This window comes from Gymnodraco acuticeps, unplaced genomic scaffold (genome assembly GCF_902827175.1).
Source record: "Gymnodraco acuticeps unplaced genomic scaffold, fGymAcu1.1, whole genome shotgun sequence".
Taxonomy (NCBI): domain Eukaryota; kingdom Metazoa; phylum Chordata; class Actinopteri; order Perciformes; family Bathydraconidae; genus Gymnodraco; species Gymnodraco acuticeps.
Window position 1 is genome coordinate 75,550 of NW_022989846.1, and position 25,931 is coordinate 101,480.

The 25,931-nt window shown below is 42.9% G+C and overlaps 1 protein-coding gene across 1 annotated transcript in view; it reads left to right on the plus strand.

Moving 5' to 3' along the window:
- Window positions 1-25,931, plus strand: part of stau2 (staufen double-stranded RNA binding protein 2) — a gene marked incomplete at its 3' end in the record, with an annotated part of 77,373 nt that overhangs the window by 3,747 nt on the left and 47,695 nt on the right. Inside the window, 2 exon segments of the mRNA XM_034238835.1 lie at window positions 172-331; window positions 4,900-5,035. Coding sequence (XP_034094726.1) covers window positions 172-331; window positions 4,900-5,035 — 296 coding nt within the window.

The following is a 25,931-nucleotide window of genomic DNA, read 5'->3' on the forward strand; positions in this document are numbered from 1 at the left end:
CTATTGTAAAAATTGGAATATAATTCAAAAGGTCTAGGGATTATGTTAAATCCTATTTATTTCATATCTATTGGTTCCCTTGACGTTGTTTGAGACTTTTCACAAATGATTATTGTTCATGTGTCTCCAGAGGGATTGTGGGTAATGTAGTTTCCCGTGTGTCCCCTGCAGATCTTCACGGTGCAGCTGACTCTGGGGGATCAGCTGTGGGAGGCGGAGGGAACGAGCATCAAGAAGTCTCAGCACTCCACAGCTGCTAAAGCTCTGGAGGAGAGCGTCCTGCCAAGGCCCGCACCCCGCTGCCCCAAAGTGGACATCAACAGCAACCCAGGTACTAAAACACAACTACCAGGTGGGAAGTAGTGGAGTACAAATACTTTGTTACTGTACTTAAGTACATGTTTCTGGTATTACATGTTGAACACAAATACCTGTACTTTCTACTTCTTACATGTTGAACTCAAATACCTGTACTTTCTACTTCTCTCATGTTGAACACAAATACCTGTACTTTCTACTTCTTACATGTTGAACTCAAATACCTGTACTTTCTACTTCTTACATGTTGAACTCAAATACTTGTACTTTCTACTTCTTACATGTTGAACTCAAATACCTGTACTTTCTACTTCTTACATGTTGAACTCAAATACCTGTACTTTCTACTTCTTACATGTTGAACTCAAATACCTGTACTTTCTACTTCTTACATGTTGAACTCAAATACCTGTACTTTCTACTTCTTACATTTCCCAAACAGCTGGTTCCTTTAGTCTGAATGTGTGTTTGATGCGTGATCATTATTCTTTAGAGTCATTGCGTGCCTATTGATTTGAACACGATCCGTGTATCCATCATTTCCTGGTCTTCTCTAAAGAAGAGGGACCAATGGAAACGTTGTCATGTTGCCGTTGTTCAGCATGGAAACATTCATTAGCTAACAATGACATTATTGTTCTATTAATATAAAGGGAGGTCAGGTACTCTTTAAAACTGCTGCTAGTTATGGGTACTTTTTACTGAAGTACATTTCAAAGCCTCTTTACTTTGACTTGAGTAAAGAAGTTTAGTCAGTACTTCTACTTTTACCAGAGTATCTTTAAACACGAGTATCTGTACTTCTACTTGAGTAAAGGATGTGAGTACTTCTACCATCTCTGACCTCAACAAATTTAAATCACTAAAAATACACAAGCGAAGGGTTTCTTTTAAAACCACTGTGTGTTTGACCTGGAATTGCTAATATTATACAAAATGGTATTTAAAATGAGTAAGAATTACATTATTTAATAATAATAATAATAATGCATTTTATTTATAGAACGCTTTCCTAGAAACATATAAATAAATTAAAACAATTAAAACAACACACTTATACATCATTTAACCTCATATAACATTTGTTAGTCTTTTAACTGGAACCACAACCGCTAAGTGCTTTTGAGGGTTTCCTGTGTGGAGGAACATGCACACTGTATATGGGCCTATTCTGTGGGGAAAGGGTATAACTCTCACTACCACATGTCAAAAGCTGTTCCCTGAAGTTCATTAGTGCCCTCTACTGTTTGTTTTGTGGAGGTGTAAAAGTGTGTATATGGAGAAGTGGAGGCCTCATACATCTCTTCAGAAAGCAGCTTTGGACGTAACAGGAGTTTGGCCTCTAGGTGAAGCTCTAAAGCCACAGGGTATTTTTAAAATAACTCATTTGTAGGCTGCAGATATTCTCATATAAAAACATGGAGATTTGGAGCTTCAGAGAGTATCGTGTCTTGCAGTTTTAAGATCTGCAGATATTAGACACTTTTCATACATCCTTTGTCAATGGTTGGCTTTGTTTTTTACTTATTCTTTATTAGTTATTTTCTCCCATTCCTCTTTACATCCATTAGTACTCCATTTTAGATGAACAGTTTCTTTAACAAGGGGTCACAACATGTAGAAGGTCTCAAATCCAAGAAATTCAACGTGAGAATATGAAAACACGTATAAAAATCAAATCAATAATAACACTGAGAACGTAAATAACACAGGTATAACAAAAGTTAAAAACAAGATGGGTTATATTTAAGGTCATCCTACATATTACAATAATACAGTCCAATATACAGAATATCTCATTTTAAAGAAGCCATATTATATTATGTTGGGGTGTCACACAGTCAGTTCCTTTTTCTGTGCAGCCTTTATAATCCTTTCATTATTAATCACAATGCTTGGCTTTCAATGGGTCTAGGTCTAGGTCAGTGCTTCTCGAGCGCCCCCTAGTGGTCTGTGAGTATATTGGTAACATTTCACATTTGAAATAAATAAATTAGGGCTGTCAGTCGATTCAAATAGTTAATCACGATTAATCGCACATTTTTGATCTGTTCTAAATGTACCTTAGAGGAATATTTTTCAAGTTTTTAATACTCTTATCAACATATGAGAGGACAAATATGCTTTATGCTAATGTTTATTATCATTTGAACAATGACAAATAATCTCATGAATATTAAACACAACAACCTGGAACCTCTCTCATTCAATAATACAATACAAAGTGTGTGTGTGTGTGTGTGTGTGTGTGTGTGTGTGTGTGTGTGTGTGTGTGTGTGTGTGTGTGTGTGTGTGTGTGTGTGTGTGTGTGTGTGTGTGTGTGTGTGTGTGTGTGTGTGTGTGTGTGTGTGTGTGTGTGTGTGTTGTGTGTGTGTGTGTGTGTGGTGTGTGTGTGTGTGTGTGTGTGTGTGTGTGTGTGTGTGTGTGTGTGTGTGTGTGTGTGTGTGTGTGTGTGTGTGTGTGTGTGTGTGTGTGTGTGTGTGTGTGTGTGTGTGTGTGTGTGTGTGTGTGTGTGTGTGTGTGTGTGTGTGTGTGTGTGTGTGTGTGTGTGTGTGTGTGTGTGTGTGTGTGTGTGTGTGTGTGTGTGTGTGTGTGTGTGTGTGTGTGTGCGCACGTTGGAGCTATGTGCAACTCAAGGCTGAAGGCTCGAACGGGAGCTGCCTGGACGCTGCAATCATGTTGCACTATCCGTGCTGAGTGTGCTGACTTCTCGTACAATGTCCCACTGTCTGGCTTCCTGCATAAAGTCAAGGCGCAGTTGTCGGCGAAATGTCGCTCCTCTGTTTTCATTTAAACAGCTCCTTAGATCCGTTAGCGCAGCTAGCTAGCACCAGTTGCTAACAACAACAAGGCACGTAAGGTCTCTCTCTCTCTCGCTCGGGCCACACATACACACACCCTCCCGGTCCTCCCAACAGCCAGTCGGTGCCTGCCGGTGAGCGTGGAAGTGTGGTCTGCCACAAGCGGGCGGCAGGAGCGGGGCTGTCAGCATCAGCTTGTAGATGGTATTTTAAACTCGATGCGCTCTGAAACTACGGGGCGGCCGAGGACAAAAAATACACATGCGTTAATCGCGTTAAAATAATTAGTGGCGTTAATTTTTTTTTTGCGTTAACGCGTTAACTTGACAGCCCTAATATAAATACATTTACATTTTCCGCACTCTCGCGGGAATATCTCCGCAATGGAGCGAGCTTAAGTTTCACTTTCTATTGCATGATATTCTTTCACACACACATACGGGTTTTGGGCCGAGGGCGACACCGTACTTCCGGTATCCGCCATTTCACGCGAGGTGCAAGCAGAATATCATAGTCTATTGCCTTAATCAATATCTAGTCAACTCTAAAATACCACATATATGCAATGGCATGATAATATTATTGTGACAAGTGGGGTATTCACCTGGTGTTTCCAGAAGATAGACGTAGATGCTGCCAAAATCGACGAAGGCCACTTTCGAGGTTCGTTTTTCCATACATCTGCAGGCAGTCTGTAAGGGCAATCGGAAAACCCACACAGCTCTAGTGTACGCTGGTAACGACCTAGAGCACACCCCTCAAGTCCAGAGATGTAATCCGAAGACATGCAGCGATTTCTTCGGTCGTTAATTCAGAAATAAAACCTAGTGCGCTCTGCCTGGCTACGTTAGCTAGCTGTTTATATTTGCACCTCCAGGATATTAGCACCTCCAGGAAAATGGCGTATTTATATATATATATATATGGCGCGCGTTGCATTGTGGGTAGCTCGTGACGTCACTGTGTGTGAAAGAATAGCCCAGTGCAACACCTTCGTCACACATGTCACCACCTGTTTGTACCATTTTCAGGCGATTTGTAATCTGTTCTAGAAAAACGATGTGTTTTGGGATATTTGTGGAGTTAGGTGGTCCGCGAGTGTTTTTTTATTGGTTAAGTGGTCCTTTGAGAAGTTTGAGAAACACTGGTCTAGGTGAAGCTCTAAAGCCACTGGGTATTTTGGAATAACCCATTTGTAGGCGACACACACTCTCATATTAAAACATGCTTTTAATGTACACATATTCTCAGGGCTCAACATTATAAATGGCCCGCTGGCCCGGAAGCACTATTTAGACACCCCGGCAGCATAACCGGAGGAGTTAAAGGAGAGTGACAGGGAGTATGAGAAGAAGAGGGAGAGAAAGTTTCAGTCAGCTTGATCGATGGAGTTGGCTTCAACATGATGCCAATATAATCAAGGTCCTTTGTCGGCTCTGTACATCAATGCCGACCTATGCTGACAAGTAAGTGAAGAGAATATAAAGGTATATTCGCTATAGGGAAATGTCCCAGCAGTTCTAATCTATTACATCGCCATTACATTTCTAACTCCTGATGACAGGAAGGCAGAAAGCGCATTATACAAATAATAATACTCGTAATAATGATAACCAAATATGAACAATTGAGGAAAATGAGGAAGAACTGATGATGTTGTAGTACAAGTAGTAATGTAGTTTGTGCATAAATTACTATTGCTAATTTTCTTACCGGGCCAGAGGAATGTTACCCTTAATGTCTACCCCTGATTCTCATGCGTGTGTTTGACTGTCTTTAGGCAGTATAACACCCACAGTGGAGCTGAACGGTCTGGCCATGAAGAGAGGGGAGCCGGCCATCTACCGCCCTCTGGACCCTAAACCTATGCCCAACTACAGAGCCAACTACAACTTCAGAGGCATGTTCAACCAAAGGTGAGACACACACTCAACGCTGAGCTGAAGGGACACATATTCTCAGGTCGAAATATAATTAGTAGCTGTGCCAAAGAGAAACCAAATCAAGGGTGTTTGTGTTGAAACTAGACCAGTGTTTCTCAAAATGTGGTGTGCGGACTTCTGGTGGTCCGGGAGCGAGACCCTAGAAGCCCGAGAGTATATTGGTAAAATGTCACATTTGAAATAAATAAATGATAAATTCAAAGGGTTTCTCAAATTGTTTAAAAATGACTAGTATCGGTGGCAGTGGAGGTTTGTTTCGTACTTCAAGCGGTGTGTTTTTTGCATTTCTCTCAGGAGCCAACGATCTGTGAGTCTGTCGGCTCGGACATAAACTCCGTAATAAATGTAGCATTTTAAATCGCATATGAACGAAATGCTTGTAGAATCCGTAGTTGTGTTGTTGATTCAATGTGTGAACGAGGCGATATAGGTCACGTTAAGCTGTCATTTGTTATGAACTGTTGGAGTGGGAAGCAGACCTTTTTGTTTTGGGATATTTGGGAAGTTAGGTGTGTTTTTGTATTGGTTAAGTGGTCCTTGGTATGAGAAACACTGATCTCGACCCACTTTTGTTTCGGTGTTTGGATTCTTGTGCTACTTCCAAACTAATGCTGCAAATCCTATTTACTTACGTTTGAACTACTGCAACATTTGTAGATAATTCGCCTCATTATTCACCTGAAACTCTGCAGGTCACACATGTCTTATCTCCTCTTGATCCACAGCTATGTTTTAGAAGTGGGATTATATGAGGTACTTCTCCCCATCACAGTATTACCTACATCAGTTTTTAGAAACGCAGCAGCACGAAGCTAAGCTATGTGCTGCTACGGATGAATTGAGTACATGTGGAGCTCATGTTCCTGCAGGATTCTTGCTCTTTTGAGTGTGCTTCTTCATGGCTGAATGCACCTTTTGTAAATCACTTTGGGTAGAAGTGTCAGTTAAATCCAGTGAAGTATTTCAGACAGCTTAAAGGTCCCATGTCATGGCCATTTCCACTGATCATAATTCTATTGTTGAGGTCTACTAGAATAGATTTATATTGTGCAATTTTCCAAACTCACATTGGTTTCTCAGCATCTCTGTAAACTACGTGTATTCACTGAATTTCCCTCTCTGCCTTTAACGGCTCGTTGTAGCTCCAATAGCTCCAGCCCCCACCCTCCCTGTGAGCACAGTGTGCTCTGATTGGTCGGGACGTTGTGAATCGCGCTGAGCTCCGTGGAGGTGTTGTTTCCTTGTTTAGCGATACACAGCGAAACACAGCCAAACTCACTCTGAGCACACACAAAGTCACAGCCGAAGTAAAAACAATAAGTGTGGCTTGATATTGAGAAAGAAAAAGGTTGATAAACGCTGTGAGAATGGGTCTGTAGAGAGAACGGGTCTGCAGAGAGAACGGGTCTGTAGAGAGAATGGGTCTGCAGAGAGAATGGGTCTGCAGAGAGAACGGGTCTGCAGAGAGAATGGGTCTGTAGAGAGAATGGGTCTGCAGTGAGAATGGGTCTGCAGAGAGAACGGGTCTGCAGAGAGAACGGGTCTGCAGAGAGAACGGGTCTGCAGAGAGAACGGGTCTGCAGAGAGAATGGGTCTGTAGAGAGAATGGGTCAGCAGAGAGAATGGGTCTGTAGAGAGAATGGGTCAGCAGAGAGAATGGGTCTGTAGAGAGAACGGGTCTGCAGAGAGAACGGGTCTGCAGAGAGAACGGGTCTGCAGAGAGAACGGGTCTGCAGAGAGAACGGGTCTGTAGAGAGAATGGGTCAGCAGAGAGAATGGGTCTGTAGAGAGAATGGGTCAGCAGAGAGAATGGGTCTGTAGAGAGAATGGGTCAGCAGAGAGAATGGGTCTGTAGAGAGAACGGGTCTGCAGAGAGAACGGGTCTGCAGAGAGAACGGGTCTGCAGAGAGAACGGGTCTGCAGAGAGAACGGGTCTGTAGAGAGAATGGGTCAGCAGAGAGAACGGGTCTGTAGAGAGAATGGGTCAGCAGAGAGAATGGGTCTGCAGAGAGAATGGGTCTGTAGAAAGAATGGGTCTGCAGAGAGAACGGGTCTGCAGAGAGAACGGGTCTGTAGAGAGAATGGGTCTGCAGAGAGAACGGGTCTGTAGAGAGAATGGGTCTGCAGAGAGAATGGGTCTGCAGAGAGAACGGGTCTGCAGAGAGAACGGGTCTGCAGAGAGAACGGGTCTGCAGAGAGAACGGGTCTGCAGAGAGAACGGGTCTGCAGAGAGAACGGGTCTGCAGAGAGAACGGGTCTGCAGAGAGAACGGGTCTGCAGAGAGAACGGGTCTGCAGAGAGAACGGGTCTGCAGTGAGAACGGGTCTGCAGAGAGAACGGGTCTGCAGAGAGAACGGGTCTGCAGAGAGAACGGGTCTGCAGAGAGAACGGGTCTGCAGAGAGAACGGGTCTGCAGAGAGAACGGGTCTGCAGAGAGAACGGGTCTGTAGAGAGAACGGGTCTGCAGAGAGAACGGGTCTGCAGAGAGAACGGGTCTGCAGTAGAGAACGGGTCTGCAGAGAGAACGGGTCTGCAGAGAGAACGGGTCTGCAGAGAGAACGGGTCTGCAGAGAGAACGGGTCTGCAGAGAGAACGGGTCTGCAGAGAGAACGGGTCTGCAGAGAGAACGGGTCTGCAGAGAGAACGGGTCTGTAGAGAGAACGGGTCTGCAGAGAGAACGGGTCTGCAGAGAGAATGGGTCTGCAGAGAGAAGGGGTCTGCAGAGAGAATGGGTCTGTAGAGAGAATGGGTCTGCAGAGAGAATGGGTCTGCAGAGAGAATGGGTCTGCAGAGAGAATGGGTCTGCAGAGAGAACGGGTCTGCAGAGAGAACGGGTCTGTAGAGAGAATGGGTCTGCAGAGAGAATGGGTCTGCAGAGAGAATGGGTCTGCAGAGAGAATGGGTCTGCAGAGAGAATGGGTCTGTAGAGAGAATGGGTCTGCAGAGAGAATGGGTCTGTAGAGAGAACGGGTCTGCAGAGAGAACGGGTCTGTAGAGAGAATGGGTCTGTAGAGAGAATGGGGTCTGCAGAGAGAATGGGTCTGCAGAGAGAACGGGTCTGTAGAGAGAACGGGTCTGTAGAGAGAATGGGTCTGCAGAGAGAATGGGTCTGCAGAGAGAACGGGTCTGTAGAGAGAATGTGTCTGCAGAGAGAATGTGTCTGCAGAGAGAATGGGTCTGCAGAGAGAATGGGTCTGTAGAGAGAATGGGTCTGCAGAGAGAATGGGTCTGTAGAGAGAACGGGTCTGTAGAGAGAATGTGTCTGCAGAGAGAATGGGTCTGCAGAGAGAATGGGTCTGTAGAGAGAACGGGTCTGTAGAGAGAATGTGTCTGCAGAGAGAATGGGTCTGCAGAGAGAATGGGTCTGCAGAGAGAATGGGTCTGCAGAGAGAATGGGTCTGTAGAGAGAATGGGTCTGCAGAGAGAACGGGTCTGTAGAGAGAATGTGTCTGCAGAGAGAATGGGTCTGCAGAGAGAATGGGTCTGTAGAGAGAATGGGTCTGCAGAGAGAATGGGTCTGTAGAGAGAACGGGTCTGTAGAGAGAATGGGTCTGCAGAGAGAATGGGTCTGCAGAGAGAATGGGTCTGTAGAGAGAACGGGTCTGTAGAGAGAACGGGTCTGCAGAGAGAATGGGTCTGCAGAGAGAACGGGTCTGCAGAGAGAATGGGTCTGCAGAGAGAATGGGTCTGCAGAGAGAACGGGTCTGCAGAGAGAATTTCGCCGCGATCCCAACTGTCTGTTATCAGCCTGCAGCCAGGGAGGAGAGATCAGCAGAGCTGCCTGCACTGAGTGTGTGAGGAAGTCGTGGATTGGTCAATTTGGACCAATCAGCGGGGGCTTAACGTAACGGCTCCGCGGACGTAACGTAACGGCTCCACGGATTGGTCCATTTCGTCATCATACGTACCCGGAAGAATCAATGGACAGTGATGTATCTCCAACGAGGCGTTTTGGGGAGGTATTTTCTGTGTTAGAGTTTTACTCGCTACAGGGTGCACTTTGAGGGTTTTTACTCTGCACACCGTTTACATGCATACAAACCTTCATAACATACAAGGGGACGGGTACTAACCAGAAAAGCATGACATGGGACCTTTAAATATCTTCATTAGTGGTACGCTAGGAACATTTGGACAGTTTTACCTCTTAGCCTTTCATAGCTGCCAGACTCCATTGACAAAAACTCCTTTTATCCTGGAGTTGCAAGTCCACCGGAGCTTCAGTGTGTGTTGGATTTAGCAACTAAACAATCACTTTTAAATCTAGCCAACATTGCATGTTAGCTTGTCCCATTCAGTGCCGCGGCAAAAGTCATCATGAACACAACAACACTTGTGCTGTGTGATCATCTATACTGGAGTTAAGTGCTCAAACTCTAATTCCAACATTAGAGGGGACACATTGATTTATCTTGTTCAAATTACTTCCAGACAACCCATTTTTAACGAGAGAAATCTCCTCGTTTAGCGTCAGCTTTGTTGCAGCTGAGCGACCTCATATATTAAATAAAATCCATGTTATAAGAGATTTAATTTAGCCTGGTTTGCAGACGATGGGTGGCTCAGCGCTCTGAGATTTATGTCCTTCAGTGTGCTGATATATTCTCTCTTTGACCCCGGGGGCTCAGATGTGAGGCAGACATCCATATGTTCTCTGAACGGATGAAGGTGGTGCCCTCATGGGGTCTCTCTCCACACTCAGTCTCTGTCGACTCTCTTTCTTCCATCGTTTTCTTTTGCTTTACTGCAGCCATCCAGCCATTTCCAAAACTCCATAAAAACGCCACCAGGGGCAATTAATGATCCCCCCTCCCTCAGTGAAGGAATGTCCTTTAGGACGCATGAAATCCAGGTGATTCTGTCAGTTAAAGGGGGATTTTTGTATTTAAACGGGACCTTATTTTCCCATGTTTTTGTCTCTTAAGGCTAAGTAGGTTTAAAAATGTTTTGAAAGTAGTCCAATAATTGGCAGCTGCTATGTTTTCATTCCGTGTAATAGTGCAACGTCAAAATATACGTCTGTTAAATGTTTAAGTCGACCACTGAAAGCCTCAGATTGCTATCTGTCTGACAAAATTATGGAAAGGAGCCTAAAAATAACACTTTACTCTCTCTTGTCTCGTCTAACTCAGGAAGTCTCGTTCTGAAATCTCGCTTGGCATCAACAGTGTCGTATTTAACGAAATATATAACGATGTCATTGCAAATCTTTTAGATGACACCAATACAATGTGTTTTTTGGGTAAACATCAATACAGTAATAAACAAAAAAGAGAAATTGGTACATGTTTTTTTGTACTGATTATACATTTAGATTTTATATATATAAGCAGTTTATAAAGCCTATTACGGAAAGAACCATCCATTGCATTGTTCATACTGTCCTTTTGAAATCATTCGTTCAGTTTAACCCTGACTACAGACTCATCTGCTTTAAGTAGTCCGTTAAAGTAGTAAAGTGGATTGTGAGCTTGAATAAATATTGACTGTAGTAGTTTATGGTATTATTAATGCTTTTATGATATCATTTAAAATATAGCATCAAGGTGGCATCCAGAGCACACACTGTTCACGTCTCATAAAGCCACCTCAATTTGTTTGCATTATTTTCTGGAGGTCTCTCGCTGGCCTGCAGATGGCAGCGTCTCCTCACTTTACAAACCTTAAAGCGCTTCTTTCCAAGGTGATTGAGCACCCATTTTGTAACAGGCTAGGTAGGAATGTGGTGATATAATAAAGGTTTTCCTATAAGCTAAGGGTCTCTTCAGGGGAATCTGTAGAATGCTATCTTCCTAAAACACACAGAAAGCCCCGCTAGCATGTCTGTCTTTATCACTACCTCAACGTTGGCTCATTAAAGTCCTATAGTAAGGTTTTCTGATGCCAAATGTGTGGGATTTATTTCTTTAAAAGTTGCCAGAGAAAGCGTGGTTCAGTTGCAGTGTTGGGTAACGCAGTCTAGTCTGCAGACAGCTGAGCATCTGGCTCACATCTTCCACTATGTGATCCATGCAGGAACAAACACGGGCGGAAAAGACTAATGTCTGTCGAGAAAATCTGTTTCCCAGCATCTGTCTGTCAGTGTCACGGGATGTGTGTGTGTGTGTGTGTGTGTTATCCCAAGGTCACTTATGTTTTCAGTAGGTCGCCTTCCTTCAGTGTGTGGATTAATGAAAGAGAGACCTTCTGAACATGATTCCTCCTCCTCTGATGAGTGACTGTGAGGCGGAGTGACAGCCTGTATCCTCCATCGCTCACCTTAACGATGCTGCGGGGAAGCGAAGGTTTCCATAAGCCCCATGTCCTTCCCTATTATGATGAATAAGAGTGATCCGGAGTCATGTTGATGGAGCATCGGCACATTAAGAGGGCGGCCCGGCTCTGATCCATCAGCTATAATCACCGCCAGGACCAGTATTGATTCATTCAGAAAGTGCCCTGATGAGAAAAGATGGCGATAATATGAAATGAGCATTAATCCGCGTCTTAATGAATCTTATTTATGGCGAAGGGCCTGCAGCATAATTTCTTAACATCCAAGTCCACGTTTAAATCAGCGATCCATCTGTGCTATAGCAGTCATAACCACACAACTGTTCATCCTCACACACTCAACAGAAACACGCTTTTATGTCACACTCAACACTCGGGGATCAGATTTGTTGCCAAAACTGAGATTATTGTTGTTTTAAGTAATTAAGATACAGTTATACGCCACCTTGATGTCAATCAGACATACAGCAGGGCGTCCGCGGGGTCTTAAAAAGTATTAAAAGTTGATAAATCAATTTAGCGAAAGTTAAGGCTATTAAAAAGTATTAAAGGGCATTTTCCAAGGTGTTACATTTTGTAGCTTGTTTTCAATAAGTATATAAATGGTCCAAAGAGGTTGTATTCTACAGTCTGCCTGAATGTAATCATGGCGTAGGTGTGTCGTGTGATTCTGTGTAGTTTATTGATGGAATCCCGTTGGGTTTGACGTCATCTGAATAGGACGTCGCACGCTCACTGCTTGATAGCGCGAAGCTCCGTTTACGCCGGTTGCTAAGCAACATCGTTATGGGGAAATGCAAGTCTGCGTCCAAATGGTTGGAAGATAAGGAGGAAGGACATCAATACTGTATATAGTCAATGTGAGGTAAAGTGTGTCGCCAAGGTAACCGGTTAAAACTCGCAGTGGCGATGAGGTCTTAAAATGTATGGAAAGGGTCTTAAAAGGTCTTCCATGTGACTTCAGGATTGCTGCGTATACCCGGTACAAGAATGAAAGCTTTATTGCAGAAACCAAACTAAATTCCTTATGGTTTGTGTTTTATCTGATCAGGATTATAAGTGTTATCAGTTACTATGAATGGGAATTGATAAGATGAGCTGGAGTTTCCACAATTACTAAAAATGATGATTTTACAGACATTACACGCAGCTCTGTTCTTCAGATCCTTGATTATCTTTATTTGGTGAAATGAAGCACCATGACTCCTTCTTTCTGCAAGTTTGACGTCATAGTTTTGTCATACACATCAGCAGGAGAGGACTCTTTAAAGTAGAGACACTACATACTGATATACACCTGATCATCAGCAGGAGAGGACTCTTTAAAGTAGAGACACTACATACTGATATACACCTGATCATCAGCAGGAGAGGACTCTTTAAAGTAGAGACCCTACATACTGATATACACCTGAACATCAGCGGGAGAGGACTCTTTAAAGTAGAGACCCTACATACTGATATACACCTGGACATCAGCAGGAGAGGACTCTTTAAAGTAGAGACACTACATACTGATATACACCTGAACATCAGCGGGAGAGGACTCTTTAAAGTAGAGACCCTACATACTGATATACACCTGAACATCAGCAGGAGAGGACTCTTTAAAGTAGAGACACTACATACTGATATACACCTGAACATCAGCAGGAGAGGACTCTTTAAAGTAGAGACACTACATACTGATATACACCTGAACATCAGCAGGAGAGGACTCTTTAAAGTAGAGACACTACATACTGATATACACCTGAACATCAGCAGGAGAGGACTCTTTAAAGTAGAGACACTACATACTGATATACACCTGAACATCAGCAGGAGAGGACTCTTTAAAGTAGAGACACTACATACTGATATCCACCTGAACATCAGCAGGAGAGGACTCTTTAAAGTAGAGACACTACATACTGATATACACCTGAACATCAGCAGGAGAGGACTCTTTAAAGTAGAGACACTACATACTGATATACACCTGAACATCAGCAGGAGAGGACTCTTTAAAGTAGAGACACTACATACTGATATACACCTGAACATCAGCAGGAGAGGACTCTTTAAAGTAGAGACAATACATACTGATATACACCTGAACATCAGCAGGAGAGGACTCTTTAAAGTAGAGAAACTACATACTGATATACACCTGAACATCAGCAGGAGAGGACTCTTTAAAGTAGAGACTCTACATACTGATATACACCTGAACATCAGCAGGAGAGGACTCTTTAAAGTAGAGACACTACATACTGATATACACCTGAACATCAGCAGGAGAGGACTCTTTAAAGTAAAGACACTACATACTGATATACACCTGAACATCAGCAGGAGAGGACTCTTTAAAGTAGAGACACTACATACTGATATACACCTGAACATCAGCAGTAGAGGACTCTTTAAAGTAGAGACACTACATACTGATATACACCTGATCATCAGCAGGAGAGGACTCTTTAAAGTAGAGACACTACATACTGATATACTCCTGAACATCAGCAGGAGAGGACTCTTTAAAGTAGAGACACTACATACTGATATACACCTGAACATCAGCAGGAGAGGACTCTTTAAAGTAGAGACACTACATACTGATATACACCTGAACATCAACAGGAGAGGACTCTTTAAAGTAGAGACTCTACATACTATGAACCTGTAAATGAGCAGAATGTGTCCTCTTTTTTGGGATGCCCGGAATGCAGTTTTGTGGTTCTGATCATGCTTTTTATATGTTTAAAAACTGGTTTCCATCAATAGCAAAGGTTAGAGTTGGTGTCTTCATTCTGGACATGGTCGTTCCTGTTACTGTGAAGCATTTTCATGGGAATTCACCTCAAATTACTCACATAAATTATCAGTGAATCATGAAAATATTTTGCTTATCAAGAAATGTGGTTACGTCAACCTTTTGGTGGACAATCCCCGGGCTCCCGTGTTATCATTGGAGCACCTGACCACTGACTCATGCTGGGAGTTGGAATCTGGAGAGGACTTTCCCTTTTGGAGCAGAGCATGTGTGGCTCTTCCTCCTCCTCCTCTTCCTCATTTGGTTAACAGTGGGCTCGATATCCAATTTCCCCCCGGGATAAATGACGTATTCTGGTGACATTTCCTGGTCAGATATGATCCTGGGCTTTCTTTGGTGGAAATATATATGCCATAAAAGGTTTTTCTATATATTCTACACTATAAATAATACATTAATAAGTAGTGTTAGCATGTTAGCTATTGTCGAGCGAAAAGGAGTCATTTGCTGTCAATTTAGGAACAAACCAATTCATCGATTACGTTATTTTCAAGTTTATATGACTGTAATCTTTTTTGCTGTGATGGTATTACATAATTAAAAGATATTCTCCACTCAAAACACAACTGACCCTATTCTGATTATCAAAAAGTCATATTTTACACATAAAGGGGAGAAAGTGCTGTTTTCGGCCTCACAAAAATGTAGATTTTCTCCTTTTTCTAGGTTTAATATCATATTTGAGTCGTTATCTTTGAACTTTTAGGAACTGGGAGGGACATTTCTTCATACTTTCTGTCTTATAGATTGAACGATTGATATAAAAAGTAATCGGCCTTTTCATTGATACTGAACATTGAGGAAGATAGTTGTTAGTTGAAGATAAGTGATATATAGTGCAAACATTCTCTTTTCCGCCTCTTAAATATGGAGATTATATGTGTGTGTGTGTGTGTGTCCTTGTGAAGTCAATGACATCCCCACGGTGCCTCAGTGATGCGGTGCGTCATGTGTCGGTGTGCGTGCTTTATGAAAGAAACATAAAGAGATTGTTGCCATGGGAAGAAACGTATCCTTGAAAACTGAAGATGCCTGCGGGACCACACACACACACACACACACACACACACACACACACACACACACACACACACACACACAAGTGTTGACCTTCTTTGTCCTCCACATCTCTAATTGGGCCAACCTGACTCTGAAAAGGCAAATCTGCCCACGAGTGCTTTTATAAATCCAACATTTCCATGTCTTCCTTTGTGGAGAGGAGCGTCAGGTGGTGTCACTACAATTTACCGATGTATGATGTTGTTTAATCTTGTTTTCCTTTACCTAGTAAGCTATTAGTTGTTGTTTGTTGCGTCAACATGAATTGGCATCTTCTATAAACACCTTGCCCCCTGTAGATCTTGTGATGTGTGCCATTGTTGGTCAGTAGGTGCAAAAAGTTGCTGTTTTTAACATAGAGTGGTGCAGGAATGAGTCATAATTTAAGCACTGGAAGTCAATAGCCGCTTTCACACCAAGTACTTAGCCGGTACTTGTCCCCGGTACTTGTTCCCCCCGAACTCTTTAGTCCCTCGAACTATCTAGTACATCGCGTTCTCACCGGAATAAGTCCCTGAGGGAGGATCAGGCAAATGAAGCCGCTGACGTCACTTCTTCTTCTTCTGCTTTGGATTCACAAACATTTTCGTAGTTTTACGGGACGTGGTTTGCAATTCGCCCAGCCAATCAGAACTTGTTAGTGTGGCCGACACACCCACGAACCATTTCCTACTCAGGAAAGTACCACCTCTCTAGCAGGGACTCTCTGGGGGTGAAAAGGATCTGGAACTAGGGACTAGTTCCAGATCCTTTTTGGTGTGAAACCAAATCTCCCCCCCCTATCGGCCTAGTTCGGGGGGAAAAGTACTCCAGTGTGAAAGCGCCTAACGGTTTCCTGAGTCTGTTTTTGGTTGTTAGCCTGAAATAAGGTCTGTAAAGTAAAAACTGCGTTTGTTAACACGTGTCTAAATGAGACGACTAAACTTTTGCCCAACATTAGCCACCTTTAGCTTAGCGGTGGTGACGTGAAGTCATGTGACCATGCTGTAGTTCCTATATAGCCCAACATTAGCCTCCTTTAGCTTAACGGTGGTGACGTGAAGTCATGTGATTGTGTGTAGTTCCTTTATAGCCCAACATTAGCCTCCTTTAGCTTAGCGGTGGTGACGTGAAGTCATGTGACCGTGCTGTAGTTCCTTTATAGCCCAACATTAGCCGCCTTTAGCTTAGCGGTGGTGACGTGAAGTCATGTGACCGTGCTGTAGTTCCTATATAGCCCAACATTAGCCTCCTTTAGCTTAACGGTGGTGACGTGAAGTTATGTGACCGTGCTGTAGTTCCTTTTATAGCCCAACATTAGCCACCTTTAGCTTAGCGATGGTGACGTGAAGTCATGTGACCGTGCTGTAGTTCCTTTATAGCCCAACATTAGCCTCCTTTAGCTTAGCGGTGGTGACGTGAAGTCATGTGACCGTGCTGTAGTTCCTTTATAGCCCAACATTAGCCTCCTTTAGCTTAGCGGTGGTGACGTGAAGTCATGTGACCGTGCTGTAGTTCCTATATAGCCCAACATTAGCCACCTTTAGCTTAGCGGTCGTGACGTGAAGTCATGTGACCGTGCTGTAGTTCCTTTATAGCCCAACATTAGCCTCCTTTAGCTTAGCGGTGGTGACGTGAAGTCATGTGACCGTGCTGTAGTTCCTTTATAGCCCAACATTAGCCTCCTTTAGCTTAGCGGTGGTGACGTGAAGTCATGTGACCGTGCTGTAGTTCCTTTATAGCCCAACATTAGCCACCTTTAGCTTAGCGGTGGTGACGTGAAGTCATGTAACCGTGCTGTAGTTCCTTTATAGCCCAACATTAGCCACATTTAGCTTAGCGGTGGTGACGTGAAGTCATGTGACCATGCTGTAGCTCCTTTACAGCCCAACATTAGCCACCTTTAGCTTAGCGATGGTGACGTGAAGTTATGTGACCGTGCTGTAGTTCCTTTATAGCCCAACATTAGCCGCCTTTAGCTTAGCGGTGGTGATGTGAAGTCATGTGATTGTGTGTAGTTCCTTTATAGCCCAACATTAGCCGCTTTTAGCTTAGCGGTGGTGACGTGAAGTCATGTGACCGTGCTGTAGTTCCTTTACAGCCCAATATTAGCTGCCTTTAGCTTAGCGGTGGTATATGCTGCCTTCAGGTTCCTCTACAGAAATACAACATCCTGCAGCTCTCTATAACATCCTTTCTGAGGATTAAAATCAGTATGATAGTTGTTGAAATATAATCCTTTTCTATCCTAATCCACACTCTCTGCTATGTTAGTCCTCTTCACAGACAGTCCCTCACTTTCTCCCACTCAAGATCATTTTTCATATCTACTGGCCTCAGAGTTTCGCCCTTATCAGAACACGTGTGCTCCTCGACCTCTTATCCATCCCATCATCACTGCTGTCCAAAAACAAAAGGGAGTTGCCAAAGCCCACAAGGTGGAGACGTCATAGGAGTAGCTTTTTATTGCATTTGGTATTGTGTATCTGTGAAGATCAGTAAATCAGAGGCATTCACCCAGATAGTTCATAAACTGCTGCGGGTGCCTCGCCAGAACAAAGGCTGATCTGTCCAAATTGTACAAATGGGTGTAAACTCATAAAGCCGTGTTTTATATATCGCAGACTGGGTGTGGGGGTGTAATACAGCTCCAACATAAACTAATCCTCACGATGATTTGTGCTCAACAGACTCAATGACACAGAAGTCTGCTTTCATCTCCTCCCTCTCAGTGGAGATTCCTGTTTTCATATCCTCCAGTTTCCTCCTCTCCCCAGATGCTTTCAGTGTTAAAACAGACTTGAGACCGTTAAGCATGGCTGAACAATTAATCCCCATCACGATGTTTGGCTTCCCGCAGTCTACGAGACATGATTGACTTTTAAAATGCGTACTCCGTTCATAGAAAAGTCGGCTGCGTTTCAAATCAAACGTACAGCCGGAGCCACGAGGGGGCCATCGAGATTTAATGGCTTTACTTTTGGGAAAACTTTCCTGAATGTTGTCCAAAGTAGAAGAGTATTTTACAGCAGAGAAAGAGGAAGGAAAACCCTTATGTAAAGACTCACTTTGATGCAAATATGGGTAATTAAAGCTTAATTTAAGCGTCTTTGAGCACTAGGAAAAGCGCTATAAAAATCCAATGTATTATTAATTAGCACAACGTAGAAGTGGAACTAGATATGTGCATTTATTTTTTTCTGAAGAGCTTTGTTTTGACGAGGTGTTTTGATGAGGTGTTTTTATGTTGTTAAATTAGCAAGAGTATAGCACAACTTTAAAGTGAAATCACCCATCTTATTTTATTTTAATGGGAGCGTGCAGTAAGTTTAAAGTTAAAGCCTTTTATTGTCATTATACACAGAGTATAACGAGATTACACATCAGTAGAAACCCATGTTGTATTTCTACCTCTCTGTCTGTTCGGCAGGCGTCTTCCAAAGCACTCACATCTGTATTTGACCACTTACTTCCCAGAGAAATGGGCCTTTCTTTGTTGATTCTCAAAGTGTGTTTCTCACCTCCTCCTGGTAAAGTGCTCTCAGAGCGGTGCGTGTCTTCTTGTTGGAGAACGCCACTTTTTCACAGCTTTATTGTGCGTCAGCTCTGCAGAAAAGGAACGGTTTTATAACATCTCCTGTATCGGCAAATCCTGGCTACTGTACTTCGTCCGTGAAGTTTACCCTCTTGAATGAAACCCTCTCTTTTTGCTTTGGGCTGAGAGGGCGTCCACCCCGAGAGCGGGGGCTATTGACTTGAGCCGTCCTTATAGATACTATCTTTTTACGTTAGTGAGCCGGATCATTTGGCTCGGCTCACTTATGCCCCGGCCACACGAGGACGAAAACGGTCGTTTGCGTTACTGTTTAGTGTCATATAGACCGTTCGGCCACACGAGGACGACCGAATACGGCACTAAACGACTGCGGAAACGATAACGGGTCCCAAGGTGGATAGAACGGCATACGCAACGCTCTGGGGGGTCAAACAGCTCCGTGTGTACGCCCTATACGATCATTTTCTGATAATGATGAGGCAATAGCCCCGCCTCTGCTGCTCACCCCCGCGTCAAAGTAAACTGCACACTGAATTCAGATTATTTATCTTTCTCTCGATATGGACCTAAACGCGAGTGAAGTCTTTCTGACAGGACGGAGACACCTCTCAAACCTAAACTAGTTATAAATATGTTTATTTTTACTGTCGGCCGGGTCACTCATTACTGGATCAGCTGCTGCATGAGACAGACACTGACGCTGTCCGAAGAGAGGGAGGAAAAAGAGAGGCTCCGTGTATTTTATTATTATATTATATAGAGTCGTTATTCATTTGTTTTAAAGCTCAATAAATAACAAAGAAGACCTTTGACCGGCACTTTTATAATTTTGTCGGAAGATTTAAACTTTAATACACGTTGACTGGCGAAAAACTCTGCCCGGTTCCCTCGGCCCCCACCGCGGAGAATAAACAGAAGGGCAACCATGACAACCATGCTTCTTCGCTGCTTTTGTGGAGGAAGTTACAGCGCCACGTACAGGCTCGGCATATGTACTGCAGCTTCTCCAGCGGTTGGAGCTAAACGGAGCGGTCTCGTGTGAACAGACACTATCCGGATGACTATTGCGTGTGGACGGAAGCTTTTTTGCAATTGCGTTTGCGTTAATCCTGCGTTTAGCCGTTTTCGTCCTCGTGTGGCCGGGGCATTAAAGCGCCGGCTGTTTCGGCTCCCAAGCGGCTCTTCATGTTACCACATTTTACCACGGAGCCTCAGTTTCGCCGCTGCGAGGCTCTGGTGCTCGCAGCTCACGCGCGTGCTCCACTAGCACGGCTCATCGCGTCCAAATCGCGTACGTTCCGTGTTGTCCTGTAGCAGGCACCGCCGATGTCGGGGAAACGATCAGCAACAAATAATCCCACCAGACTCCTTTGCCCCTCCAACAGAGGGATGTCCTTTTCCCTTTTCGTTATTTCAAGCGATAAAAACTCTCGATCTTCTCTCGAATTATTAATATTTTTGGACGCCCTCGGCTCGCGTTCAGGGCGTCCCGAGCTGAATAAGGGCGTCAAATCACGGCAAGACGCCCCCTGGTGGAAACGCTGGTCTGACTGTATTCATTTTGCACACCCAGGAGATTAAATACATTCCTGTGATCCTGACAGGAGAACCAGGATCCTTTTTCTTTGTTTTACCACATCACTAATCAGTAATCGCTCACCGGTGGTGGGATGTGTCACTGGGAGAAGTGACGAGGAATACATACATTTTACAAATCTATTGCTTACTTACTGTAGAAGATCATAGCAGTGTGTTCTATTAAATGATGCTGTGCTATTCATTTTAAGGACGTCTTGGTGTGCTACTAGTTTGTTGAGCATCTGAGTTAGTGATAAACTCTTGAGTCAATACTAGGAGTGAAGAATATTGCATCAAATGAACTTAAATGTGCCCCTTTTTGACAAATTAACCAATCACCTGGTTAAGTAACACTTAATGTGTTTTTATAAAAACATTATAGCATCAAAATATTTGGATAAGCCTTTCAATCTGGACAATAGCCAATTAAAAAAAACCTATTTTAATATGTATTCTTCAGTTAAATATATTGACAGAGCAGCGCTGTAACCAACACATTTTTCATTATCCAATATAAAATACCTTTTTCAAGATAAACATTTTTCTGGGTCGATAAAATGTCATAAAATAGTGAAAAATGTCCATCTCAGTTTCTCAAAGTCCAAGGTGATGTCTTTAAATGTCAGTTAAAAAACGCAAAGATATTCACTGTAATATGAAACAAAAATCGACATATCTGAGAGGCTGAAAACAACCTTTTCTCAGATATGTGAATGAATAATTCTACCGATTTGTGTTACTGGAGCATTTAACGCCGTTTTTCATTAAAGAAAACCACGGCTTTCACACCAGCGCTTTTACCTTTCTAGCTCCGAGCGGGAGATTTTCTGGTTCAGCTCCGGTTTCCCTTTTCTGCTCCCGCTCTGTTCACACCGCCCAGAGCTGCCGCTGCTGCGTCATGACGTCACCGTTTACGTGCCTGCTTCATAAAATCCAAACCGCGCGGAAATCCCTCACATCGACAACAACAACAATGGCCGATTGTATTGAAGCGCTGTTCGCTTTGGTTATCCTCTTACGAAACGACATGGAAGGCATCGGACGACTTTACAAGGGACGACTTTACTTGGAACTTTGCAAACATCACATGCCCCTGCCCCCGCCTCGACGTAAGAGAGACGTAAGCGACGCCGCCTCTTAGCTCCGAAGCTCTTGCCTCTAGACCGACAATTTTTTGGAGCTGGAAGTGAACCGGATTCCGGAGCTAAGAGCCGGCGCCTCTGCGGTGTGAACAGGAAAAACCGGTACTTTTCAGCTCCGAGCCGGCGCTGAAAACGCGTTGGTGTGAAAGGGGCATCAGTCATGTGTCAGTGCCAGAACAATCAGTCAACCTGTACAAAAAGATCATTGTGCGTCCGAAAGGCTTGTTTGTATAAGAGCAATTTAGCCTTGAAAAATGCACCTGATTTTTCTTATTTTCATAACGAAGCAATTCATCTCCCTCTTAATCACAATGACCGTAAAGCAGCAGGCCTCAGTGAAGAGTCTCTGATTAGAGTCTGATCTCCAGCCAGTTTGGCACTACCAGGGTCAGGAAGTGTGTGGGTTTTGTTCTTGCTTTGTCACATAAATGCACACATGCTGTTATTGAATTTTCATCCACTGGCACGTCTTCTATGACTCACTGGTTTTCTGAGTTGAAAGACTCAGGATTTTTCACGCTATGCCTGTTTCTCTGTTTCCAGTCAGATAATCCCCGTGGGTGCTTTTTTTACTCGCTTTTTCAACTTCCTTTTGCTTGTGTTGTCCTGTAGCGTACTACCTGTTGCTTACATCGCAGTGAAGCTATCATGCAGAGGAACATTATTTGATTTACAGCCATGACTCCGCGATAAAGTGCGTCAGGAGATCATTTTACACGAGGAGGAGGAGGGCAAGAGAGAAACCACAACAAATAGTAAAAACATCGAGCGCTGTCAGATCGGGCAATTTAATTAAAGTCGGTTATGAAAGCTCTTGTTTTATGTCTGCTAGTAATAGTATTACATAGCTGTTGTCGGTGCAGTGATGTGAGACAGCAGCTGTGCGTTACACAAGAGATCAAGCGCTCCCATGACAGGCTTTAATGAAAAAAGCTTTGGTTATATTAAACTTTTAACATGAGAGCTAAGGTGACAGTGACAGTTATTATCATTATCCATTTGGTGTGTAAAATATCCCCAAAAAGTACTTTATAAACACAAAAACATTCGCATTGAAGCCCTCGCGTCTCAATGCTCAATAATTATAATAATAATAATAATAGATTTAATTTGTTAGCGCTTTTACAGGTGCTCAAAGACGCTTTACAGATATAGTGAAGGGAAAAGAAAAGGAAGGAACAACAAATAAATATATAGTTAAAGTTAAAGTCAAATAATACAAAAACAATCACACATTAAAAGCCAGATTGAAGAGGTGAGTGTTTTGAAGGTGGTGAGGTCAGTGCAGTCTGATGGGTTGGGGGAGTGAGTTCCAGAGGGAGGGGGCAGCGACAGAGAAGGCTCTGTCCTTAATCCTTATGTATTTAAAAGGTTCATAATCAAATAAACCATGTTAGTAATTAAGTTAGATGACGTTAAAACACAAAATAACCAGGGCTGCAACTGGCAGTTCTTACAGTAGTGATAAATTAAAAGACGGTTATTGTCTAGTTCAAAAGTCATTTGCGTCTGTGTATGCTGTTTCGTCTAAAACCCAGTCGATTTCACTTCACTATCATTTAAAACAGATAAACCTCAAATCCCCTCTTTTGAGAAGCTAAAACAACATTTGCTGATAACCATGATTGTTTAAGTATTTGCACATATTTCTCTGTCAATTCATGAACAATGGCAGCTCTAGTTTGATGCTTTTCAATTATAACAATATCTACACATTTTGAATGCCAAATATCCACAACAAGCTTCTCACATAAACACTTCCACACATAATCTATTACACAGTGTGTGTTTACGGTGTTATCTCTCAGCGCCTCAGGAGACGTCTGATTGGATTCATGTGTTGCTTCTCACACACAGTTTTTCATTATCACTTCAAACTGTTTACATATCTTTCTCCGTCTCTAATCATCTAAAGGTTAATTGTTGGACTCTTTAAAGTAGAGACACTACATACTGATATACACCTGAACATCAGCAGGAGAGGACTCTTTAAAGTAGAGACACTACATACTGATATACACCTGAACATCAGCAGGAGAGGACTCTTTAAAGTAGAGACACTACATACTGATATACACCTGAACATCAGCAGGAGAGGACTCTTTAAAGTAGAGACACTACATACTGATATACACCTGAACATCAGCAGGAGAGGACTCTTTAAAGTAGAGACCCTACATACTGATATACACCTGAACATCAGCAGGAGAGGACTCTTTAAAGTAGAGACACTACATACTGATATACACCTGAACATCAGCAGGAGAGGACTCTTTAAAGTAGAGACACTACATACTGATATACACCTGAACATCAGCAGGAGAGGACTCTTTAAAGTAGAGACACTACATACTGATATACCCCTGAACATCAGCAGGAGAGGACTCTTTAAAGTAGAGACACTACATACTGATATACACCTGAACATCAGCAGGAGAGAACTCTTTAAAGTACAGACACTACATACTGATATACACCTGAACATCAGCAGGAGAGGACTCTTTAAAGCAGAGACACTACATACTGATATACACCTGAACATCAGCAGGAGAGGACTCTTTAAAGTAGAGACACTAAATACTGATATACACCTGAACATCAGCAGGAGAGGACTCTTTAAAGTAGAGACACTACATACTGATATACACCTGAACATCAGCAGGAGAGGACTCTTTAAAGTAGAGACACTACATACTGATATACACCTGAACATCAGCAGGAGAGGACTCTTTAAAGTAGAGACACTACATACTGATATACACCTGGACATCAGCAGGAGAGGACTCTTTAAAGTAGAGACTCTACATACTGATATACACCTGAACATCAGCAGGAGAGGACTCTTTAAAGTAGAGACACTACATACTGATATACACCTGAACATCAGCAGGAGAGCACTCTTTAAAGTAGAGACACTACATACTGATATACACCTGAACATCAGCAGGAGAGCACTCTTTAAAGTAGAAATGGTTGCATGTGAAACAATCCTTTTCTCCCGTGTGGTCTTAGTGGTTTCTAACCTCAGTTGGGGTAACCCCCCCAAAACATGAACTGTTGGTGTTTTGAGCACTGTGTTTACTTGACGACTGTTTTCTCTCACCACTCATTGTTTTCTACATCAGTTGCGTGAGGCGGAAAGAAAGGAAAGCAATCAATGATGAACTTTAAAGTTGGGAGGGAGAGAAAACAAGGAACTGTTCGACAGCTGCTGGAAGAGAAAGTCTGTCCAAGTTTTTTTACTTTAATCCAAAATCTGTGTGGTCACAGTTTCAATCCCACACAGCCCTGCAGCGCTTTACAAGACTCTGAGGTGTGTGTGTGTGTGTGTGTGTGTGTGTGTGTGTGTGTGTGTGTGTGTGTGTGTGTGTGTGTGTGTGTGTGTGTGTGTGTGTGTGTGTGTGTGTGTGTGTGTGTGTGTGTGTGTGTGTGTGTGTGTGTGTGTGTGTGTGTGTGTGTGTGTGTGTGTGTGTGTGTGTGTGTGTGTGTGTGTGTTAGCATTACTATACTTGTGGGGACCTAAATCTGTTTACACAGTCAAGTGTGGGGACTGGCCTCCCTTATGGGGACAAAATGGAGGTCCCCATAAGGGGAATCATTAATTTTAGGGTGAAGACTTGGTTAGGGTAAGGGTTAGGATTAGGGTTAGGTTAAAGATTAAGGGTAAGGGTTATGCATGTGTTGGTTATGGTTAAGGTTAGGATAAGTCTCCAGGAAATGCATGTAAGTCAATGTAATGTCCCCTGAAGTGATGTGTGTGTGTGTGTGTTTGTTTTTCCCACTTTGTGAGGTGGTCTTTTAACCAGGATGGAAACTAAAGTATGCTTTATAACTACTTCTAGTAGCAATATATTGTCTTAACTACTGAATGCAGTTCTACAATAATGCAGAAAGAAATACAACACATACAAAACATTTCTCATTTCAGGGTCAGTGGTTTGAATCTGATTTGCTAACATTAGAAATCAAGTAATACCGCTGCAAATGACATATTCATTCTTAGATGCTTTCACGATCTTAAAAGTGGATGGCCAATGCATTATTGTGCACTGAAAGGAATGTAAACATGTCAGTAGTTACACTTATTAAGTCCCTTTACACTTGGTGATCTTGGGCTTTTCTAGAAAAATGTTTAGTTCGTTCAAAACAGGAGATTTTGATTCTGCTTTTTGATCCTCTTTGATATAAATCAGACTGGACCGAAATCCAACAATGTCACTGCTGCTAACAATCAATCTGAACAACACACTGGCAACCTATCATATTACTGCTAAAAACACGTTTATCCACTCAATATAAAATCATGTTTTTCTTCCACACTCTCCTCCTTTTGAGCCAGCGAGACATTTATTATTTATTGTTGAGCTGCTTTGTCGTTATTAAAGTTGGTATTGATTTTGTTCACTAGGACACAACAAAACACAGACAGATGAGACCTATAATAAAAGGAACCCAGCAACCAAATAA